We start from the raw sequence: 22,897 nt of genomic DNA on the forward strand, positions 1-22,897 counted from the left end.
TATTGAGTCGGCTTTCATGACCATATTGGGAAAATCTACTCACAATGACATCATACAGTAACAAGAGCAAAAGAAACTGTGTTAAACTGTGTATTATCTAAGCCCGAGAGTGTGCCTCATATTAATTGCCTGTACATACTCTGACTTCCTTATTTGAAATCGTGGCAGTGGTTCATTAGGTCCACTCACAGCATTTTGAGATTATGTAAGTGTGAAGTCATGCAGCCATGCTGGATAACTGGAGGCATAATCTAAGTAAACTTCCCCCAATCATGTGAGAGTTTGTATTTTAATTCTAGTTGTTTCTGATTTCAAATAAAAAAAATTTTATGTAGTGCCAAATCACAACAACAGTCGCCTCAATTATAAAAGACAATAAACCAATCTTGTGTTAGTTTGCTGCTTTCTGGACATTTCTGTGGACAAGTAACACCGGTGTGACTTCTTTACTTCAGTATGTGTGGTCGCACTGGTGTTGCGTATCTGCAGCGTGACTCCAGTGAAATAAAATGTCATCAGCTGATGTTAACGCAAACAAACTCTGAGGCAGGATTTTGTGATTTTTATTTTATTTATTTATTTTTTGTTGAGAATTCGAACTCTTTCCCCTGCATGTGTATATATAGAATATAAGCACACACAGAGTGTTGATAACGCTTATCAGCACTGGCCGCAAAACTTGCAAGTAGAACAATACTTTATATTTTATAGGCCTGTTTCTATTTAAATCTTTCACTCAGTCACTCACTTATTAACGTACGCAGTTGTTTTTGGCCTGAAGAGACGTTCGTCTGGTGTTTGTTTTGCTCAACCTTAGCTATACGGAGATAAAGACTTGTGAGTTTGGAGTTTGACACAAGAGACACTTAATTTCTTGGCTCTGAGGCATCGCTCCAAGGCTGAACTCTCACTTGTCATGTAACAGCTTGGCTTACTTTCCAGCTCCTGTCATGTGGGCCGAGAGATGTAATGACTGTGTTAACCTTGACTTTTTTTTTTATTTTTTTTTTAATGACATTAAGTCATAATAAGCATGTTTTCTTCTTCTTAATAGTGTGATTTTTATTTTATTTTATTTTAATTGATTTTTTTAAATTTTCCTTTTATGCCCTTTATTCCCGGATACACAGTTCGGCCACATAATTAACAAAATCCCTTGTGCTGCCCAAAAACGTCTCACTGGTCCGGGCGTTGACTCGATTTGATGTCAGTGGCTAATTCCATCAGATAAATGCTCACTTTTTAGGATCTAAGGAATTTAAATTAACTTAAATGATTATTCAGGAGTTATTGAAATCCCTGCCCATTTTCTTCCTAAAAACCTTTGAACTTCCGAAAACTGAATGCACAGTTGCTGATATGCTTTTGCAGATACTTATGCAGACAGCTGTGAATAGACAGCTGTCCATATGGAAGATTCAAGCGTGGTTGCTGTGTTGTAGTGTAGTGTGGGTGATGTCAACACTGACTTAAACACACCGTGCATACTTGCAGACATGTGCACTTTACCTTTGGTCTAATATAGCCTGGACAGGTTCTTCACTTCATGTACCTGTGGCTCAATATTGAGGCCAATGTAGATTAGTTAGAAGTGTTTGGCTGGCTTTGGTGCTAGGGGAAAGTTCAGGGGCCTGTAAATCCTATCATTCCTACAGGACGATAATATTCCACAGTACTGTCAGCTTGTTGTCAGCAGCTGTCTTATCTAGGAGTGACCAAAGTATTTAATGGACCCTCAGACATCTATATCCTCTGAGTTTACTTGAGGATGAAAAATCATTCTTCTGAAATTGTCAGGTGTTACACAGATTTACTATCTTCCACATGCTTTGTACAGCCTTGCAGCTCTTACTGTTACAGAGCCATTCAACTCTCCTGCTTTTACTTGTGGGACAGAAATGATCTATGCAAAACAATTCAAAACATGAACAGTGTGGTTATTAATATTCTATATCTGATGGGTCCACAAGGGGGGAAAAAACATGAGAACAAAAGTTCAAAGGTCATACAGAGATGAACCTATAAACAGATAAAGTAGAGTTGTAAAGGACATGTGCAAAGGAAAGCAGATAAGAGCTGCTACCGTGAGGAAGAGCAGACGAGGAAAGGCGCTGAGAGAGGAACAAGGCATTATGGGGTAGAGATAATGACCTTAGTATGTTACACACGCAGTGCAAAGCAGAGCCAGAAGTACACCCACACCCATGTTTTCTGTCTGTGAATCCACTTTCTACTCCATCCCTCTCTCCTGCACACACACAGGGTCACACTCGCTGTGCTGTGGTTGATAACTCTTATCAGCAGTGGCCACAAAGCACACCAGCAGAACAATACCTTCTGATTTATAGACCTTTTCTATTTAACGCACTTTCACTCCACACTCATTCACATCTGAACATGAACGTGCTTGTAAGTGTCGGGGAAACATTTATGTGGTGTTTGTTTTGCTCAAGTGTAACCATATGGAGTTAGAGACACACTTTTAAGCGTGGAGTTTGACAAAAGACACACTTCTCTTTGCTTTGTGGCTGCAGCTCCGGGGCTGAACTCTGACCTTATGATGTAACAACTTGGCCTATTTTTCCAAGTCCTCTGTGACTAAGCTGGAAGGGAGATAAAGGGAGTGAACTTCCAGTTTATTATATTGCAAAAAAAAACAAAAGACACTGAACTTTGTTTTAAATCTCCTCATACTTATAGGATCCATATATTATTATGCTTTAATGTCAAGCGAATTTTATATACTGTGCAAAAAGCTAAAAAGCTGTTCACAAGAGCAGGATCTGAATCATTTAAATGCTTATGTTTGCCCCTGCTCAGTGACATTGTATTATTGTATGATGATTCAGATGATGAATTCTGACACACTGTTTTTTTGTGTCTTCCAGGAAGTGGCTTTGGTAAAAAATGCAAAGAGCTGAGCACAGAGAGAGATTTCTTCATGAGGATGAAATGCACGGTGACCAACAGAGGACGCACTGTCAACCTCAAGTCAGCCAGCTGGAAGGTAACAACTGCTACATCTACAAAGCATCACATCTGCAGCAACTGCACACACAAAATGAGATTATTACATTGTGAATAGATTTAGCCACATATTGGACACAAGTAGGGTTTAGATTTTAGAACAGGGTTGGGGGAACTCCAGGCCTCAAGGGCTGGTGTCCTGCAGGTTTTAGATGTGTTCTTGATCCAACACAGCTGATTTAAATGGCTAAATTACCTCCTCAACATGTCTTGAAGTTCTCCAGAGGCCTGGTAATGAACTAATCATTTGATTCAGGTGTTGACCCAGCGTGAGATCTAAAACCTGCAGGACACTGGCCCTTGAGGCCTGGAGTTCCATCATCCAGAGCAATTCATGATGCTGGTAGGAGTCTAGAAGCCCATATTAAAAGTTTAATGTTATATCCTTAAATAGCAATTCCACAAGCAATCTTGTGCAGCAACACAAGTAGTGTAACAAATAGTGTAGAGAAATGCTTTCTCTGGGTTGTATAGCAGTAATGCAAAGCATTATTTTCAAAGGTAAGAAGTACTTTACCGTTTTTTGAAGAACCTATCGCAGCCCTGGCCATTAATATCGACTAATGTGGGGCCAAAAAAGACATGACCACTACAATAGGTGTCTGCGTCATGGTAAATATGAACACTCAGATAGGGAAAACTGTAATAATCGCGCTATGGCTGCATGTTATTCACCACAGGGGTAACTCTGACACTGTGTAAACTCCATTTACACTCCTGCTGCTCTTCCTCAGGTGCTTCACTGCACTGGACAACTGAGGATGTACAACAGCTGCCCTCCGCGAGTGCTGTGCGGCTTCAAAGAGCCTCCGCTCACATGCGCTGTCCTGATGTGCGAACCGATACCACACCCGTCCAACATCGACACGCCGCTGGACAGCAAGACCTTCCTGAGCAGACACAGCATGGACATGAAATTCACCTACTGTGACGAGAGGTAGGCAGAAACATATTTTTTAGATTTTGTATTAAATGATAATATATGCTTCGGTGAATATATTTTTATGCACCTATATTTGGTTTGAACCTCAGCAGAGTTCAGTAGAGCAGCAGATTCACATTGCTGCCAATTAAAACACAACCCTTAAAGTCTGACACACACACACACACACACACACACACACACACACACACACACACAGAAGATTTGAGCGATTGCAGTGTGTTGACTTAGCAGGTAAGAAAATAGAAGTTGGTGATGAAACATAAATTAATAAGGCGCTGTCATGACGTTGTCAGAGCGTGCCAAGTGTTAATGACCCTGGATTAGATCGTGAACAAGCCTAAAGCTGAAACATTTTTAAAGCTGCCAAACAAAATGACATCTGACATTGTGTCAGTTATCATTCGTCACTTGTAGGTTAGCATGAAAAGCGGCTATCTTAAACCCAAAGAACCTCATAGTTTGCGCCCAGATATTTCTTTCCCACTGGCACGAGAAGGGAACACAACGCATTTTCAGATTGGTGTTACACAATCGCATGCACGCAAATCTGTAATCTTATCAAGCCTCTCATGCAAGAGAAATGTTCCTTTTGTGTATTGCATGCACAGCTCTGTGCGTGACCGCACTACAAACAAGAGCCCATTTTCTTTTTCACCCTTTTTAGTGCAATTTAATAGCCGCCTAAATCTTCTCTCCAATTACGCAAATGAGTTTATTGTAGGTGGGTCGACCCTCCTGGCTCAGCAGAGACTTACACTCATTAGAGGAGGGACGGAAAGTTTCTTCAGCTCATGCCTGGCAGTGTGAGAGATGGAGGAAACAAAGAAGGAGAGAGAGGGGGAAAGAACGGAGACTTATCACTTAGGAATAATTAGTTCTTCAAGAGGGGTAACAATCAGAAGTTTAACCTTCTAGTTTGCTTAAACTCTGCTTGACCTAAGAAGAACAATTATTTCCTCCCCTCAATATCCCTGTTGATTCTTTATAATTTACTAAGTACAGTAAGAAAGTCCATTTTATGATTAAATACCAGCTTTATAAATGACGTATGGCTATTGGCTATATTCTCAATTCTACAGTATAAGGAATACAAACACAAAAGGACACAAAGGGAAGTTCTAAAGTTATACAACTTGGATAATTTAGACGTGGACAACACTTCTGTGTGTACTATGTTACTTTTAAGTGTCAGTCAGAAACGTCATGCAAGTAATCACTACTTATTACAGTGCATGTTGTAGATTTATCAGTAATACAGGGACATTGACCCAAATATTACACTAAATTAGATACAATTTGTGTAGCGTTGATTCCTGCATTAATTAATTTTAGAGTTTTAATTCAAACATTTGTATAAAATCATTTGTATGCAGACGATAGCCCGCAGGGTAATGTGCTCCTCTGCTTTGGTCTTCCTGTCATTTGTTACTTTTATATCTGTAATAATGTAAAGTACACCGTGATACAAAATAACATAAAAATAACAGTGAAACGCTTGTACTTACTTAACATGGAGGAAATGAATGGAAGGAAAGAAAAGAAAGCAATCACCATCGTAATCATCATTGTTATAATTTGAAGCTATTTTAGTTGTGACCATGTTTTATTAATGCTTTTGTTTCGTCTCTTTCCCCACTCTGACTCTCCTCTCTGGCCTTAATGCATTTTTTCCTTTTTTCATGTGTCTCTTTTTTTTTTTTTTTTTTTTTTTTTTAAACCCATTGTGCCTATGTACTCCTCTTCCCTCCAGACATTCATCCCCTCCCTTTCCTCCCTTCCCTCCCTTTCCTCACTACATCTGTCAGCGTTATGCAATCTGAGGGTCTGCATCACCAGACCTCTCACTCTGTCCCTCACACAATAAATCCACCGCATCATCATCATCATCATCATCCGCTGACTGTTCATCTCAATGAAACTTTGGCTTCACACCTCCAAAGCTATCCAAAGGGCAATATAGATGATGAAAACTGTATTTTAACTGATTTGACATCAAAAAATGTTGAGTGTGATGATCAGAGGTACAAATAGGATGAAACGGAGTGAAAGAGTACATTTATACCTACTGGAAATTTGAAACGTTTTTTTATGCTGCAGTGTATCCTATCCCTAAACTCTGGAGTCTATCCTCATGCCAGAGTGAAAACATTTTGGTGGCAGTTGGAGTAAAATCACATTCCTAGCACTTTAATTTGGGTTAAGTACAACTTATCTTCATTCTCTGTCCCAGTTTACCCTCCCCGGTCTCCTTATCCTGATAAAACCTTGTTTTCAGGGGCCCATTTCCTGTTGTAGGTTTGGATCATGTTCTCACAGCACAGTTTGTTTGGAAGAGGCTCTGCTTTTGACCCTTAGCCTAATTGTTGGCTTCTCAGTGAAGTCAAAATTACACTTATTTATATACGTTATTAACTTGAGTTTATTTGCTGTCAAAACAGCCTGAAGCTAAGTATGTAATTATTTTCAGCACTCAAAAACTTCATTTAAATTAGTGCACCTGTAATCAGATTACAGTAATCCTGTTATTTATTCTCAAAACCTCTACTTACTGGCGAAAGAGTTGGAGAGAAATAAAAGGGAGTTTTATAAACGTGGTTATTGAAAGCCAGCAACAAAATCCTGATTAACAACGTGAACTTGTGATGAGAGACGAGAGATTAGCTGTTCCCACAAGCACCGGGAGGTTGGAGACAGAACGAGCAATTCTTATTTTTGGAAATCTATCCACCGCTCAGTTTGATTTCCAAGTGGTACATGATGTCTTTTTAAGTTCAGGATGAAGTGCAGGATTTGTGTTTTGAGTCGTACATGTGAGAAAAGTTCAAATAATAAGTAAAAGCCCGTGTCTTATTAGATGTCTGTGTCTGTGTTCCAGGGTAACAGAGTTGATGGGTTACACTCCCGAGGATCTGCTGGGTCGTTCCATCTACGACTTCTACCATGCCTTGGACTCAGACAGTGTCACCAAGAGTCATCAAAACTGTAAGTACATGCTCGGACCTTAAAAAAGACTTTGAACGCCTCAAACATCAAATATGAAGCAAAACAAGCCACGGTGATTCAGCTATGAACACAATCTGCACGTGTAGTTAGCCTTTAGCTAAGATCTAAGCCTGCATGTCCTCAGATTTTGCTTGTAGCAGTAAGCGATTGGTTCAAAAACCTGATGAAATATGGAGCAACTCTTAAACAATAATTAGAGCCTTTCTGCATGGTTGCCAGTATTGGCAGCCATCTTGAAATGGCACATTCGAGGCACTTAATAATAATAATAATGGATTGGATTTATATAGCGCTTTTCAAGGCACCCAAAGCGCTTTACAATGCCACTATTCATTCACTCTCGCATTCATACACTGGTGGAGGCAAGCTACGATTGTAGCCACAGCTGCCCTGGGGCAGACTGACAGAAGCGAGGCTGCCATATCGCACCATCGGCCCCTCTGGCCAACACCAGTAGGCGGTAGGGTAAAGTGTCTTGCCCAAGGACACAACGACCAGGACAGAGAGCCTGGGGATCGAACCGGCGACCTTCCGGTTACAGATGCACTTCCCAACCCCCTGAGCCATGGTCACCCAAACTTACTTTGAAGGATTCCCTAAATGAACTCTAATTTTAGTGATCAGGATGTAAAAACTGCATAATCACTAGCCAGATCAGCTAAACGCTTCAAGCTTGTAGTCAGCTGGTAATACAGCCTAAAGTTTGAGTGACGATATTGGGGGTTTTTCTTGTCAGACATTTTTGTTTCATTAAATTTTATTTTTATTTTCTTTATTTATGTTTTAGGTAGACAAATACATTTATCCTTGTTTAGACATATGTGGATGTCTGTCTGTATGTAAAGAGCAGCAACATGGTATTAAGATGTCTGTTATTAAATTAGGTGCATCCACTGATGGCCTGATGAGGTTTGCACATCTGATGCCACAAACACAGTGGACAGGGGACCAGGTGGCCTCTATTACAATCTAATAAGTGTGTGTGTGTGTGTGTGTGTGTGTGTGCGCGCGCGCGCGCGTGCATGCGGACAAGGCTCTGAAGTGTCATGGCTATTCTCTTCACTGACAGTACTGTATCATTAGAGGCTTTGACAGTGCACGAGGGAAAGTGGTAATTTAGTTCCTTAAAACCACCCCTGCAACATAATGGCTGTGTGTGTGTGTGTGTGTGTGTGTGTGTGTGTGTGTGTGTCTGTGTGTACACAGCAAAAAATGCTCTTGTTACAAAGAGGATTATGCTTTTCTTTTTCTTTTTTTCCCTCCTGGCATATCTGGGCCAACACTAATCCTGATATTTTCTTTGAAAAGTAAAACTGTACTTTCCAAAAAGTTGATTCGCTACATCCAGATGACCAGAATCAACTTTCCTTACTTGGATGATTGAGTATGCATCAAGACACAAAACTGTACCTAATTTGATATTTTACTTTTCACAGAAAATAATATTTTCATCCAAAACTTTCATCATTTAAAAAGATGTCAAGCAGAAACTTAAAGAAGCAGTACAACCCAAATACTTCCCCCTGTAGCCTGTAGTGGTGTGTTTCAGTCTAGATTGTAATGGTGTGAGTTTCAGAGCTGTACAAGTCTTTGCTGCCTGTTTCATTAAACTAAAAGCACTCTCCCTGTCTTACCATGAAGTAAAAAATAAAATAAACCAACAACTTTTTCCACACTCAATTAGTCCAAAATCATAAAGACAAATTGTGGTTTTACAATTTTCTCCATTCACTAGTCAGATAAAACATGCCGCTAGCTAACATTACCCTCAATAGAGACTGGATGACATTAATGCATACAGCCAAGCACGAGCCTCTCATCACAGTTGGGTCTTTCTCCACAATCATGCAGTTTATAGGTGTAGTTTAACTGAATGAAAATAGTTTATGGGGGAAACTGCTTACAATTAAAGATCGATTTATTTTGTGCAATTTTAAAATTCTGTTTTTGATACTTCAATAACCATAAGAAGTATAGAATATGACTGTCATATTTTAGTATTAAAGAGAACATGGACAATATTTCCGAAAATGGTAATTCACACTGAAACGGTCTGGATGGATTAAAAAACACCGCAGGCCCAAAGTAATAATATCTAAAAGCATCTGGGGTAATAAGTGCATTCTTTTTAAATAAAAAAACAAAGTAACTCACATTCACAAAAGTCAAATTATTATGACTTTTTAAATCAAAGACTTACTTTGAAAGGTTGGCTCAAAAAACAAAAAAACAATAGGCTTAAAAAACAGATCCATTGTGCTTGAAACAGAAATATTTCAGCACATATTGGGATTGTTTGATACCAAGTTGTCTTTTGAAGTTTTGCACTTCCAAAGTTGACCTTTTAGACATGTTCTTTTGGTCTCGCTGCACTTTAATTTTGCATGTCAACAAAAACCAAAAAAGTGACTTGAAAGAGGATTGTAGTCCTCGGGTTTTTGTTTAGTGTGCTGCATGTGAATTTTTTTTCTTTTAGCCATGTTCTCTTTCCACTGATCTTAAGTCATCTGCATCCGCAGCCCTTAGCTGTCTGACATTTGCCAAGATAAAGGACTCTCTATCCATCTGAACGTCTCACAAACACAGACGAGCCGCTCTCACGGCCAACGTGACCAGCCTGTCGATCAGCACATGCTAACAGTGTTCTCTGCTACATGCAGTGTTGTCCCCTCCAAGCTTTCTCAACAGTCTTACTTGCGCGCGCACACACACACACACACACACACACACACACACACACACACACACACACAGAGGGAGTCACTGGCCTTATGTACGCTTTGTGACCATTCCTACGCCTTTCCCACGCCAGTGCTGAACTTTGGACTGTAGCCAGAACATTTCCTTCTCGAGTCAAAGTCAAACATCCCGCCTTATCCCGCTTACAAATATTTGCTTGATTTTTAAAGGATTATGCAAATATTTAACAAATAATTAGCCAATCTGGACTTTAAACACCTAAATAAAAACAAAGTATAAAAATCCACCACATACAGTTGTGGTCAAGATTTTACAGGCACTCCAAATGGGCATGAATTTAATACTTTCTTTGATCTGTTCTCTTCCTAGAATAGATCTTTTAATAACCTTAAAAAGCAAAAATTGACTTTATTTGGATTTCCTCTAATACACACATGGTCAAAAGTACACATGCAAGCTCCAATATATACATAAACTCACATAAATCTTTTAATAAGTAGTACTGAAGGTTTACACCGTCTTCTAATTTGACTGGCCTGAGGCTTATGAACTTTACTACTGATGTGACCTTTGATTGGAAAGTTGCAACACAGAAGATTAAACAGTCCATCTGTCACTGACATCGACAGACTGAAAAGAACTGTCAGTTTATTTTCTCTTTGGTTTTGTTTCCTCATCAGAAGATTACTCACTGGGTTATACAACAATGTGAACGCGTCACAATTTTACGCATGAACAACAAAAACTCAACAAGTACTCTCAGTGAGTAATTTCTGAGTAATAAGGAAGAACACTGATTACATTGGCCCTGTTTAAAGCAGTCCTGTACACTTGAGGACAGTAGCTGAAATCAAATTCAGCGCAGTTTTATTTAGTGCCAGTCAACAGTCATCTCATGGCATTTTAAATCGTTATGTAAAGACTCTAATAAAAATGACAACAAAAGGTGAACATGGAGAAATGACTTAATAAAACCCTGACCAGTAAAAGATGGAGACTTTTAAAACTAAAGACATGTAATGTTCCAGATCCTGACATTATTGTTTCAGTGTCATTCACTTTCGAGTCAAATCAGTGTGCCACTTTTGAAGAATAAAGGAAGTATGCTCACAGTTTCAGGAAAATTGTTTTATATCTGCTTTAAACTTGCAAGCAATAACGCCAATGTTATTCATAGCTTCTTTTTTGTTTCTTCTTCTCTTCCTTATGCAGTGTGTACCAAGGGTCAGGCAGTAAGCAGTCAGTATCGTATGCTGGCTAAGAACGGGGGTTACGTCTGGGTAGAAACCCAGGGAACTGTCATTTATAACAGCCGCAACTCTCAGCCGCAGTGCATCGTGTGCATCAACTATGTCCTCAGGTAAGAGTCTTCATTTTTAATCCAAGTTTCCCTCAATTAAATGCCATCTTTGCCTGGATTTAATCATAAAATATTCAGATTTCTATATCTCAAAGTTCAAATTTGCTGTGTTTTCTCCAATCCGTAGTGACATTGAGGAGAAGTCGATGATTTTGTCCCTGGGGCAGACGGAGTCCCTGTTCAAGCCACGACACATGAGCAGCTTCTTCAGTCCTGGAGTGGGCATGAGCGGAGAGCCTGGAGATACCCTCTTCAGTGAATTCAAAGAGGAGCCGGAAGATCTCGCTCAGCTTGCTCCAACACCTGGAGACACGATCGTTTCCCTCGACTTCAGTCAGTATTTACTTCTGTAAAACTGTGTCTGTTATGGTCACAGTATTCTTCCACCTTACTTTGGCAAAAACAATATAGCAGAAACAACTTTTTAATACAGTTTCCTTTTGTCTTTTTTAAAAAATTGGCTCAAATTTGTGATTCTTTTTCGCAGGTCGTGTTCAGTTTGAAGAGCCCCAGCAGCCAGCATACTCCCAGGTGTCTGTTTCAGCCATGGCCCCTCCGGGACCACCGTCCTGGGCCAGTGAGAGCCACAAGTCTGCCTCCAATGCCTCTGGACCCCCAACTGCAGCTCCAGGGGACGTGGGTAAAATGGCCGGTGGTTCGTTCACTGTGCAGCAGAATCCTCCATCGGGCAGCGCCACTCCGAGCCTCAGCAGCTGCTCCACGGTGAGGACAGCGCGACAGGGCACGACTGAGAGCCAGTTTGTGAAATTGAAAAGAGTAATTAGTTAGTGAGCGAGTGACTGGTTGGTTACACTTGTTCCATGGTTTATTCTTTCAGTGTGCGATGAGGTCACTAAAACTGGGCAGAGTGTGAGAATAACGGGGGTGGTTATTTGGATGGAATAGGCTCGTAGCAGTGAATAGTGCCTTTGTCAAAACTCATCTCTCTTGTTTCTCTTATGTATTAGTCCTTTTTGTCTGTGTTTATCATTTTCTTTCTCTCCACTTCTCTCATTTAAATCTAATTTCTTCCTTTTGTTCATCCTTCCCTCTGTCCTTCACCTCTGCAGCCCAGCAGCCCAGATGATTACTACAGCTCAGTGGAGAGTGACCTGAGGGTGGAGCTCACAGAGAAGCTGTTTGCTCTGGACACAAAGGGAGACAGTTCTGCAAACACTGAGGTGTGTGTGTGTGTGTGTGTGTGTGTGTGTGTGTGTGTGTGTGTGTGTGTGTGTGTGTGTGTGTGTGTGTGTGTGTGACCAAAGTTGTGTAGAGTTAGTGAATTTTATGTTAACTCAGACAAACAAAGAAAAAAGCCTGAATTAACCAGCTCAACATATGTATTCTGTATCATTAGCTTTTTAATTTACTGCTATAGTGTCTTTGACCTTTAGCTTATAAATCTGTGAGAAAAGCATCCAGGACATTTTCCATTTTATGTTAGTATTTCTTCAATTTAACGAGTACTGGATTAAACAAAACTATAAATCAGTGGTTTACATATTGAGTGGCTGCTGATAAAATATTAGTGCTCACAATGATGTTTTTATTATTGAGTTCCTAATGTAATCATCATAATCCTGTTAGTCTAAACTGAGTGGCAGTTTATGAACACTGCAGCATTATCTCAGCCACAAATACTCACATGTCTAAAGCAATAATTTATAGTTTTCACCAAATGCTTAAAAGGATCTCTTTTCTTAAATATTTGTGTTGAAAAAACAAAACAAAAATTATTTCTGCTATCCAGAGGGACTTGAATGATTTGGACCTGGAGACTCTGGCTCCTTATATCCCTATGGATGGAGAGGACTTCCAGCTCAATCCCATTGTCACAGAGTCAGAGCCCCTGGAGGCAGCTCCAGCAGGATCCATGGGGAGCAACACCAGCCTGCCCCAAATTAACCAGACCACCCAGCAGAGTTTCAACAATGTGGCCAGCCTCTTACAGCCCCTGTCCACCTCCTCCCAATCCCCAGGCCACTACCAGCGTGCGACATCTTCATCCTGGGCTGGAGGGGAAAAGAGAGTCTCCAGCCAGGGGAATGCAGATCCCCATGGAAGGTCATACATGATGGGGCATCTGCACAATCCCCCATACCAGGCCCCGGCCAGCTCCCCGCTGTCCTCCATGGGTGGCATTCAGAATCTGCAGTGGCCACCAGACCCGCTGTTGACTTACCAACAACAACCACGGCCCACCAAAGCCTGTCTGATGGACACGATGTTGGAAGAACGGCCATCCTGCAAGCAGAACATGCCACATGGCATGCAGAAACAGAGGTGACTTAACTATGAGTCTCTTATTTTAGTGCTCAAGGAAAATTTAACTTGATGCATATAACTGTGAAAATATAAGACTAAAAGGAATAAGGAATAAAAACCTTAACAACATGATTTAAATAAAAAAGGGTGTTGACCACCAAATTCTCTTTATTATTGCCGCAATTATTTATTATTAATATTATTTTTTTTCATCCACTTTATGTATGCAGGTCCATCGACAACTTTGTACAAGCTTACAGAGACATGAGTCCAGCCAGAGTGGCCATGGCCAACAGTATGAAGCGCTCCTTCAGCCAGATGGCTGTGGTGAGTTCCTCCGACTCCTACCGTACAGCAAAAGTTCCACTGCAACTTAAAGTATTCAGTGTAACATAGTGCATTATTTTGAGGCATTAGTGTTCCACGCAAGGTTGCATGTTAGTTTCCAAACCACGATTTAAATTCTTGAGTTTGATAGTTTGCCTAAAAAAATATCTGCATGCACAACCTGCTAATCAATTGAGTATGACTGTTTCAGGGTGAAAGCAAGCTGCCAGAGTTCATATGGAAGAAGATAAGGAGTGACAGTTGCATGGATCGTTCCCTCTGTGCAGGATCACTGGCAGGTATGCTTGTGCAGCAAATGGATGGAAACCATGTTTTATCATCTCTTCCACGCATCAGCTGCACCTTTTTAACCTCTCGCTCTCTCCTCTCAGAGTCGGAGATGGCGAGAATGATGCCAGGGAACATGGCTCCATGTCTCAACTCGCTGCAACAACACAGGAAGTCACTGTACGCAGGAAATGGGATAAGTGGTCGAAATGAAAAAGGCTTTCCCCAAAAGAGCTGTGACTACAGAGAGTATAACATGCTGCCTTCTAACAAGTGTGAGGGTGAGCTGGAATTACTAACATTTACAGATTTTAGTCAGCTAATATCACTGTGTGGACAGTTAAAGCACTCATTTAGTCTTCTGTTTAATTTAAAGTACTTTTACGTTGCAGAATATATGACTCGGCCATTAACATCTTGCTCTGACTAAATCTACTCATGTCAAGTGGTCTTCTAATTCAAATAAACAAGTAAATCACTGACACACAGGGATTTTCTTTATTTCTGTCATTTTCTAGGCATAGCCAGTCGTTTGCTGGGGCCTTCATTTGAACCCTCCTTTCTGCCGGAGTTGACCCGCTATGACTGCGAGGTCAATGTCCCGCTGCAGGGCAACCTGCACCTCCTCCAGGGCTGTGACCTGCTGAGAGCCCTGGACCAGGCCACCTAGAGCCCCAGATTCAAACACCGACATAAACCTGGACTTACTCCCTGCCCTGAGCCTCAACCTGCAGCACGAGGCTTAAGCCTTTCTTTACCTTTGTACCTCTAGGCCTTCTATGAGCCCTAAAGCTCAGCTAACTATAGAGAATGGTATTAATGGCCACATCCTGCCTTATTTAGCCCCACACTCTTTTTCCCCATCCCTTTTTAAGTTCTCTGTGTAGACCAAGCTGAGTTATCAGGGTCAAGCCACATGCACCCCTTTCCCTGCCAAGCTCTTGACTCATATCAGATGCAGGTTGACCACCATTGAGCCAAACATCAAATGACCCGCATGTATAACAAACGATCACTGGTCAAAAAAAAAGGTCAATGCTGCACATTTAATACATGACAATGGTCACACCATCACATTAATTATTTAAGAGTTTTGACACTGGGATCTCACCGGGTTTGGTATAGATGCCAACAGGGTGGCAAAGCTATGTTTGAAAACACATCCTGAACTCGGGTCTCTGGTGTAAAGGGGTGTTAGTGGTGTGGAAGAAAACCTGCCTCAAAGGCCAGCTCTGCTCAAACATCTACAGCCACATCACCCTGACTACCAGCCGATTCCTGCTTAGGTTTAGCAAAGCGGGAATCTGTGAGCAGTGGGTCTCTGACCTACGTCCTGATATGGACTCTATGCAGCTCAGATCCCAGCCCTACTGCTCTTCTAGCTAAAGCATTTGGCTCAGAAGAGATGATATTATACTACCTACACATGAACAGAGACACGGTCTTCTTTCACATTTGCATGTTTTACCAGCAACTTGTAGACACAGCGCAGTTGAAGCTTCAAGCAAGAGTTGGGTATCATGAACTGTGGTAAATTGTAGCCATTTTAAAGATTTCTTAAGAATCCTTTACACTATTGTATTCTCATTACGGACACCCAAAGATGATTTCTTTTTAATCATAGTGGTGCAATATGCTGGACTGGAGTACTTTACAGTGCGGCCAGATGTAATGTTGTAACTTTGCGGTAATCTGTATTAATTTCATTTCCTCTATGCCCAAGACTTAAAATATACTCCAATTTAAGTATTATTCTAATCTTTAGAGAATTAAAGGTTGCTTTATTTGAAAGGCTATGACCAGAACCAGAACTGCCGAGCAGAATCGGAAGCAGTAAAAGTGATACCCAGCCTTGCTCAAGCCTTTTTCCACATATTCACATTCATCAGCCTGCCTCGTTTTGTCTGAATCCATCCCAAAAATCACTGTAGCATATCTCTGCTGCTTTAGTAGATAAACTAGTAGCATTAGATCTGTATGTTTCAAATGACATATCATTATTGTAAATAGTCTTTTCTTCTTTTCCTGAATTGAGATATTGAAGCTTTTATGAAATTCCCCCAGTTTATTCAATCCAAACTGACCGGACACTTCACCACATTAACACTGCCTTTTTTTTTTCTTCTTTAGTTCTTACTCAACGTTCTACATTCTCTTATTTTCTCTGTCTCTCACTCTCTCTCTGACACTGTAATAAACATATTGCAATATATGTAATCTGAACATTTAAGATTTAACATCTTCATCTTAAATCTGTCTAAACACGCTTTCCTCACTTTAGTGTCTCAGTCAGGTGTGTAGCTTGTGTGGATACAGGGTTATTTTCTTATTGTGCAATTATTTCATTGAGCTAAAACTTAGATTGTCAGTAACAAAGCTAGACTTTATGTACTTAATCAATAGCCTGCACAAAGGAATGTGACATGCACACACTGTAAGAGTTCATATGATTAAATGTTATTAGCTAACACACATTTTATGCAATACAGGAAACCATAAAGACCAGACCAGTGGTGTGCACAGACTATGAGGGGACCAGGGACTGTTTGAAAAAGGGGGACACCTTTGTGTGGTGGTGGGGGTGTTTTGGTTTCGTTATTGTCCTGCACCTGTACTTGGGGAAGCTTTAAGAAAAAGTTTGCATGATTTGCTGAATCCTGTCGTGCCACGGTTTTACATTTAGTTTGAGACACTTATTGGTTTGAATTATGTACAGTACACAACAAAATTGTTAGCAGACAAGCTGTACAATCATTGTAGGAAGCACAGCTTGAAAAAGAAATGTGGTTTGCAGAATGCTTAGAGAATGGTCAGGTGGTAAAGTATGTGAGATTTGTCACTGGTATGCTCTTTTAAGCCAACTGGAGAGCATTTGAGCCCAACACAGGGGGCACTTGGGCTAATCACAAGTGCCGTGGGAGGGATCAAAAGGGCACTTTAGCTGATCAGGTGGGCACTTGAGCTGTCTAGACGGGCAGCTGAGGGGTGTTTTTTGGGGGACCCAGTAGAGCTGAAATAGCGCTTAGCTTAAGCGGCTCTAGTAACCTCTGTTGCCCCTTGGTGTTTTATTAGGGCAAAAGATCATGATTGGATGTCGTCCCCCGCCCCGACCTCCTGTGCACACCGCTGCACATAACAGACAGGGTAAAGACGGCAGCGTTGACATGATCACTTACTCATTCAGACAATGCATATGTACATAGCAGCAGCCATGGTTTTAATGCAGTACAGCAGCCTGTGACATAACTTGAAAGTGGAGTTTATATAATTTTCTTAAAGATTAGGACAAGGCCAGTTTTTCTTTACTCACAAACCAAGTGGCTGCCAGTTACAGAAAGCTTTAAGGCTTTGATTATTACTTGCCATAAGAGCAGATTTTGAAACTAATTTTTCATCCAAACATTGTCAGTATGTCTTCAGTGAAATACAGTTTTTCTGTTCTTTCCTCTCAAAGTATTTTCTTAAGCTCCGTCTATATTTTTGAGGTAATTGTCTCTGTGTGGTGACCACTTTGAGCTTTGTACACATATGTTATGTATTTAAAACAGAACTAATGTTAAAGATGGTGTTTTTCGTGTTTGTGTCCTGGTACTTTGTCCTTACCTTACCCCCCCCCATAGATGCAGTTAGAGCCAGTCCCTCACAGTGCTGTTTCTTCTTGTGCTGTTTCTGTGTTGTGGTGGCATTTTTTTTTTTTTTTATTCTATCCTAAAATATCCATGGAATCTGTTGGCTGGCCAGTACTGTTGTTGTTCTTGCTTTAAAAATAACAAGAAAAAAAATCAGATAAAAAAACAACAACAACAAAACAAGAGGTAAATATCAGTTTTCTAAGTTTCACTTTTCAGATATGTAGCATTTTGAATATTGTAAGGAAGGTGAAGTTGCCACATTGTTAATCACATAGTTTTCCAGTTGCATATATAAAAGCAAAAGGTGCTTCATAGACATTGTATCATTGTCATTTGTAGAACTTTTATTACATCTCTTGGATCCACTAACACTGTATTTTGATGTTCTCCGCCTGATGTGCTCAACTTCTTTCAAGTTCATTTTAATCATTATGATGTGCCTTATGACTTTATGGTTGTCTCAACATACCGAGGTCACCCTTCAAGTGCACAGTTTGTTCCTTTAGATCTGTAGATGGCATACTGTAGGTCTGTGGGGGATGATTATCAAATGCAATCTTAACTTGACATTGCATCTTAAGTTAAAGGTAAATTCTTTTCTCCTGTTTGCTGCATGAATCTAAATTTGGATATGAAATTGAGATATTTTCTCGCAGCCAAGTAGAAGATATCAATCTAAAAATAAAACCCCCAAAAGTTTTTTTTTTTTAAAAGAAATATAGATTATTGTTAAATACAAATTTGTCATGTGTTTTATAATATTTGGAGAAAACATTCACAGTTGGAATGATTTTGATGATAACTCTTCAGATTTTGCGCCACTGTAGCTTTCTTTCACTTATTCCTTAAATATACCCAAACCTAATAGAGCTTTTGGGATCTATTTCGATCCTAATTGATCAGCAGTGATGAGCCAGTCTCTTGGATTTGAGTAGAATCCCATTAGAACCAATCCTTCCTTTTGATAACAAATTAAGCTTTGTGTGAGGCTTATCAGATGACCTGTTTGCTAATGAGGCTGCTTGTGGGTTTTTAGAATTAGTTGGGTGGGGGAAAAAAGATTTGACTGTAATGTTAAGCTCTTATATTTTAATATATAGTGTCTCAACATGCTGCTTCAGTCAGCGCTCATGTGCCTATAAGGGTTTTCTGGTACTGCTAAAGGTGTCTGTTACAAGCATAATTTTGTAAAATATCAAAAGATTATGTTGAAACTGTGCCAAAAAAGAGGAAGGGGACAGTCCTGATAACAATTTTAAAAAAAATGCAGTAGGTAATTACACAATGAAAATGTGCAATTACTTCTAAATTAATTACCTCTAAATTTCCTCTAGTTAACCGCATATAATTAGGCCAAATCTGTCAGGAGGAAGAGTTTTAACAGTAAAATTGCAACCAAAACTTGATCAAAATTTGCAACAATCTCAAATAAGAGGAGATGTAAAGAAGTGAAGTTCAGTTGAAGGACAAATGAAATGACAGACTTCCTGTTCAGCCTGCCTACCTGCGCCATATTTCTCCACTTGCCAATTTGATAAATCACTTCTTTGTTTCTCCTCTCCTCTTCACTCCTTTCACTTTACCAAAATGTTTCTTTTCAACCCAAAAGAAGAGGCCATTTATACCCTTGATTAAATTGGAAGTTTTTCATATTTGGAGTAAAAAGAGGCTTCAATTAAATGCTAATAATGTTTGTAGGATTATGTACAGTGTTTGAAATATATAAAAATATAGAAACATTGGTTTCCAGAAAAGCACCTTACAGCATGTTTGAAGCATGTTATCGTTTTTTAATTGCAAATTTTATGTGCAATATAAACTAGTAAAGAATCTCAGTGGTAAGTGAAATATTACAAACCAAAGATGTATTTAGTGTGAGGAAATATGCACAGCGACAAAGAACAGCACCTCAGATGAGTTTAAATGACCTCATCAGATAAGAAAGAAACTGTGGTAATGCATGTGGAAAAAGTTGGCTACACGGAAGTTGATTTAAAAAGAAGGAAAAAAAACTCCACTAGCTTTGGTCAGAAAATTAAAAGCTATTATGTTGTTAGCATTCAGCAGCTACCATGAAACTTGTTGAATGCCAAATAGGTGAAATGTATGTCCAGTGTTGAAATAAAACAACAACTAAGATATGTTGCAAAGTCGGAAATTAAAGGGGGTAAAAGCAAAAAACAAACAAACAAAAACTCCTTCCCTGAAGAAATGTCGAAGAGACACGAGCATTAGTGACGCTAACCCAAAAAAAAATCATTGGGTCTTTAGCTTTGTGTTTTAACTCTAGGAGGCTTATCACCAGTGCGCAACATACTGTGCTGCTTGAAGGGTAAAGTGACAAATCATTCAGGAGTTAATCCACTCACTCATCGCGCTTCCTCTTTAAAAAGATATCCGCATTTTATCTTTGGCTTGTGTAACAGGGTTTTTGTTTTTCCTTATGGGATCCATGTTAAGCTACTTGTATTCTGTTCTGTCAATGTCATACAATACCATTTTGATTTTTTTTTTAAAATATGCTTAAAATCTATGTTGATATTATTATTATTATGAATATTATTATTATTATTATTATTATTACTACTATTACTATTACAACAATGTGGGGAATGTAACCCAATAAGAAGTTTGTGTTTCTGCACTGATATCTTATTAAAGCATACTGATCTTACCCTTATTCATCAACTATATGTGTGTATGTTTTATTTGGAGATAGAGATAGTAATATACACGGAGTGCAGAATTATTAGGCAAATGAGTATTTTGTCCACATCATCCTCTTCATGCATGTTGTCTTACTCCAAGCTTTATAGGCTCGAAAGCCGTTCAGTGGAGTCGAACCCCCGACCTTCCGATCATGGGGCCACCACTCTACCTACTGAGCTATCCCTGCCCCCAGGTGATGTGCATCTCTGTAATGAGAAGGGGTGTGGTCTAATGACATCAACACCCTATATCAGGTGTGCATAATTATTAGGCAACGTCCTTTCCTTTGGCAAAACGGGTCAAAAGAAGGACTTGACAGGCTCAGAAAAGTCAAAAATAGTGAGATATCTTGCAGAGGGATGCAGCAGTCTCAAAATTGCAAAGCTTCTGAAGTGTGATCATCGAACAATCAAGCGTTTCATTCAAAATAGTCAACAGGGTCGCAAGAAGCGTGTGGAAAAACCAAGGCGCAAAATAACTGCCCATGAACTGAGAAAAGTCAAGCGTGCAGCTGCCAAGATGCCACTTGCCACCAGTTTGGCCATATTTCAGAGCTGCAACATCACTGGAGTGCCCAAAAGCACAAGGTGTGCAATACTCAGAGACATGGCCAAGGTAAGAAAGGCTGAAAGACGACCACCACTGAACAAGACACACAAGCTGAAACGTCAAGACTGGGCCAAGAAATATCTCAAGACTGGTTTTTCTAAGGTTTTATGGACTGATGAAATGAGAGTGAGTCTTGATGGGCCAGATGGATGGGCCCGTGGCTGGATTGGTAAAGGGCAGAGAACTCCAGTCCGACTCAGACGCCAGCAAGGTGGAGGTGGAGTACTGGTTTGGGCTGGTATCATCAAAGATGAGCTTGTGGGGCCTTTTCGGGTTGAGGATGGAGTCAAGCTCAACTCCCAGTCCTACTGCCAGTTTCTGGAAGACACCTTCTTCAAGCAGTGGTACAGGAAGAAGTCTGCATCCTTCAAGAAAAACATGATTTTCATGCAGGACAATGCTCCATCACACGCGTCCAAGTACTCCACAGCGTGGCTGGCAAGAAAGGGTATAAAAGAAGAAAAACTAATGACATGGCCTCCTTGTTCACCTGATCTGAACCCCATTGAGAACCTGTGGTCCATCATCAAATGTGAGATTTACAAGGAGGGAAAACAGTACACCTCTCTGAACAGTGTCTGGGAGGCTGTGGTTGCTGCTGCACGCAATGTTGATGGTGAACAGATCAAAACACTGACAGAATCCATGGATGGCAGGCTTTTGAGTGTCCTTGCAAAGAAAGGTGGCTATATTGGTCGCTGATTTGTTTTTGTTTTGTTTTTGAATGTCAGAAATGTATATTTGTGAATGTGGAGATGTTATATTGATGTTACTGGTAAAAATAAATAATTGAAATGGGTATATATTTGTTTTTTGCTAAGTTGCCTAATAATTATGCACAGTAATAGTCACCTGCACACACAGATATCCCCCTAAAATAGCTAAAACTAAAAACAAACTAAAAACTACTTCCAAAAACATTCAGCTTTGATATTAATGAGTTTTTTGGGTTCATTGAGAACATGGTTGTTGTTCAATAATAAAATTATTCCTCAAAAATACAACTTGCCTAATAATTCTGCACTCCCTGTATATATCTCTAAATAAAAAATTGAGGATTCTTTTTTTTTTTCTTCATCAAAATCCAAAGATATTCCATTATGTTTGTTTGTGTTGATTTTGATCATGTAAACAATACACAGAAGTTCATTTAGCAAAGAAAAGAAAAAAATGCTAACAAAATAAAGCAAAAATAAATTTCAATATCGCTTCACCTGTTCTGAGTCAGTTACATATGGAAAAGGGGCAGGAAGAAGTGCACTTATTTAATCCCACCTCTTTGCCATAAATTATCAATGAATATCTTTTCAGCTTTCTTACTGATATAATCTGCTGTAATAATAATGAACATATTTATAATATAATATATACATGTGCAGCTTTGGTGTTACAAAAATACCTTAAATGATAACTTCTCTAAAGAAAACCCTGCTTTGAATAATACCTGGGAGTTAGTCTTTCTGCTAGTTGCATACAGTGGGGCAAAAAAGTATTTAGTCAGCCACCGATTGTGCAAGTTCCCCCACTTAAAATGATGACAGAGGTCAGTAATTTGCACCAGAGGTACACTTCAACTGTGAGAGACAGAATGTGAAAAAAAAAAATCCATGAATTCACATGGTAGGATTTGTAAAGAATTTATTCGTAAATTAGGGTGGAAAATAAGTATTTGGTCACCTCAAACAAGGAAAATCTCTGGCTCTCACAGACCTGTAACGTCTTCTGTAAGAAGCTTTTCTGTCCCCCACTCGTTACCTGTATGAATGGCACCTGTTTGAACTCATCATCTGTATAAAAGACACCTGTCCACAGCCTCAAACAGTCAGACTCCAAACTCCGCCATGGCCAAGACCAAAGAGCTTTCGAAGGACACCAGGAAAAGTATTGTAGACCTGCACCAGACTGGGAAGAGTGAATCTACAATAGGCAAGCAGCTTGGTGTGAAAAAATCAACTGTGGGAGCAATCATCAGAAAATGGAAGACATACAAGACCACTGATAAACTCCCTCGATCTGGGGCTCCACGCAAGA

The 22,897-nt window shown here is 39.8% G+C and overlaps 1 protein-coding gene across 1 annotated transcript in view; it reads left to right on the plus strand.

The window, feature by feature from the left end:
* epas1b (endothelial PAS domain protein 1b) overlaps positions 1 to 20,236 on the plus strand; it is a 48,949-nt gene extending 28,713 nt beyond the window's left edge. Inside the window, exons 5-16 of the mRNA XM_085296146.1 lie at positions 2,889 to 3,007; positions 3,762 to 3,964; positions 6,849 to 6,955; positions 10,889 to 11,036; positions 11,164 to 11,369; positions 11,524 to 11,759; positions 12,107 to 12,217; positions 12,787 to 13,319; positions 13,532 to 13,628; positions 13,840 to 13,927; positions 14,021 to 14,197; positions 14,435 to 20,236. Coding sequence (XP_085152272.1) covers positions 2,889 to 3,007; positions 3,762 to 3,964; positions 6,849 to 6,955; positions 10,889 to 11,036; positions 11,164 to 11,369; positions 11,524 to 11,759; positions 12,107 to 12,217; positions 12,787 to 13,319; positions 13,532 to 13,628; positions 13,840 to 13,927; positions 14,021 to 14,197; positions 14,435 to 14,586 — 2,177 coding nt within the window. The 3' untranslated portion in view covers positions 14,587 to 20,236. The remainder of the gene's footprint in view (positions 1 to 2,888; positions 3,008 to 3,761; positions 3,965 to 6,848; positions 6,956 to 10,888; positions 11,037 to 11,163; positions 11,370 to 11,523; positions 11,760 to 12,106; positions 12,218 to 12,786; positions 13,320 to 13,531; positions 13,629 to 13,839; positions 13,928 to 14,020; positions 14,198 to 14,434) is intronic.
* Positions 20,237 to 22,897: the final 2,661 nt, after the last annotated feature.

Source organism: Mchenga conophoros, linkage group LG13 (assembly GCF_057382185.1).
Source record: "Mchenga conophoros isolate Kocher_MC1m ecotype Shallow Benthic linkage group LG13, M_conophoros_male_GT1.1, whole genome shotgun sequence".
NCBI lineage: Eukaryota > Metazoa > Chordata > Actinopteri > Cichliformes > Cichlidae > Mchenga > Mchenga conophoros.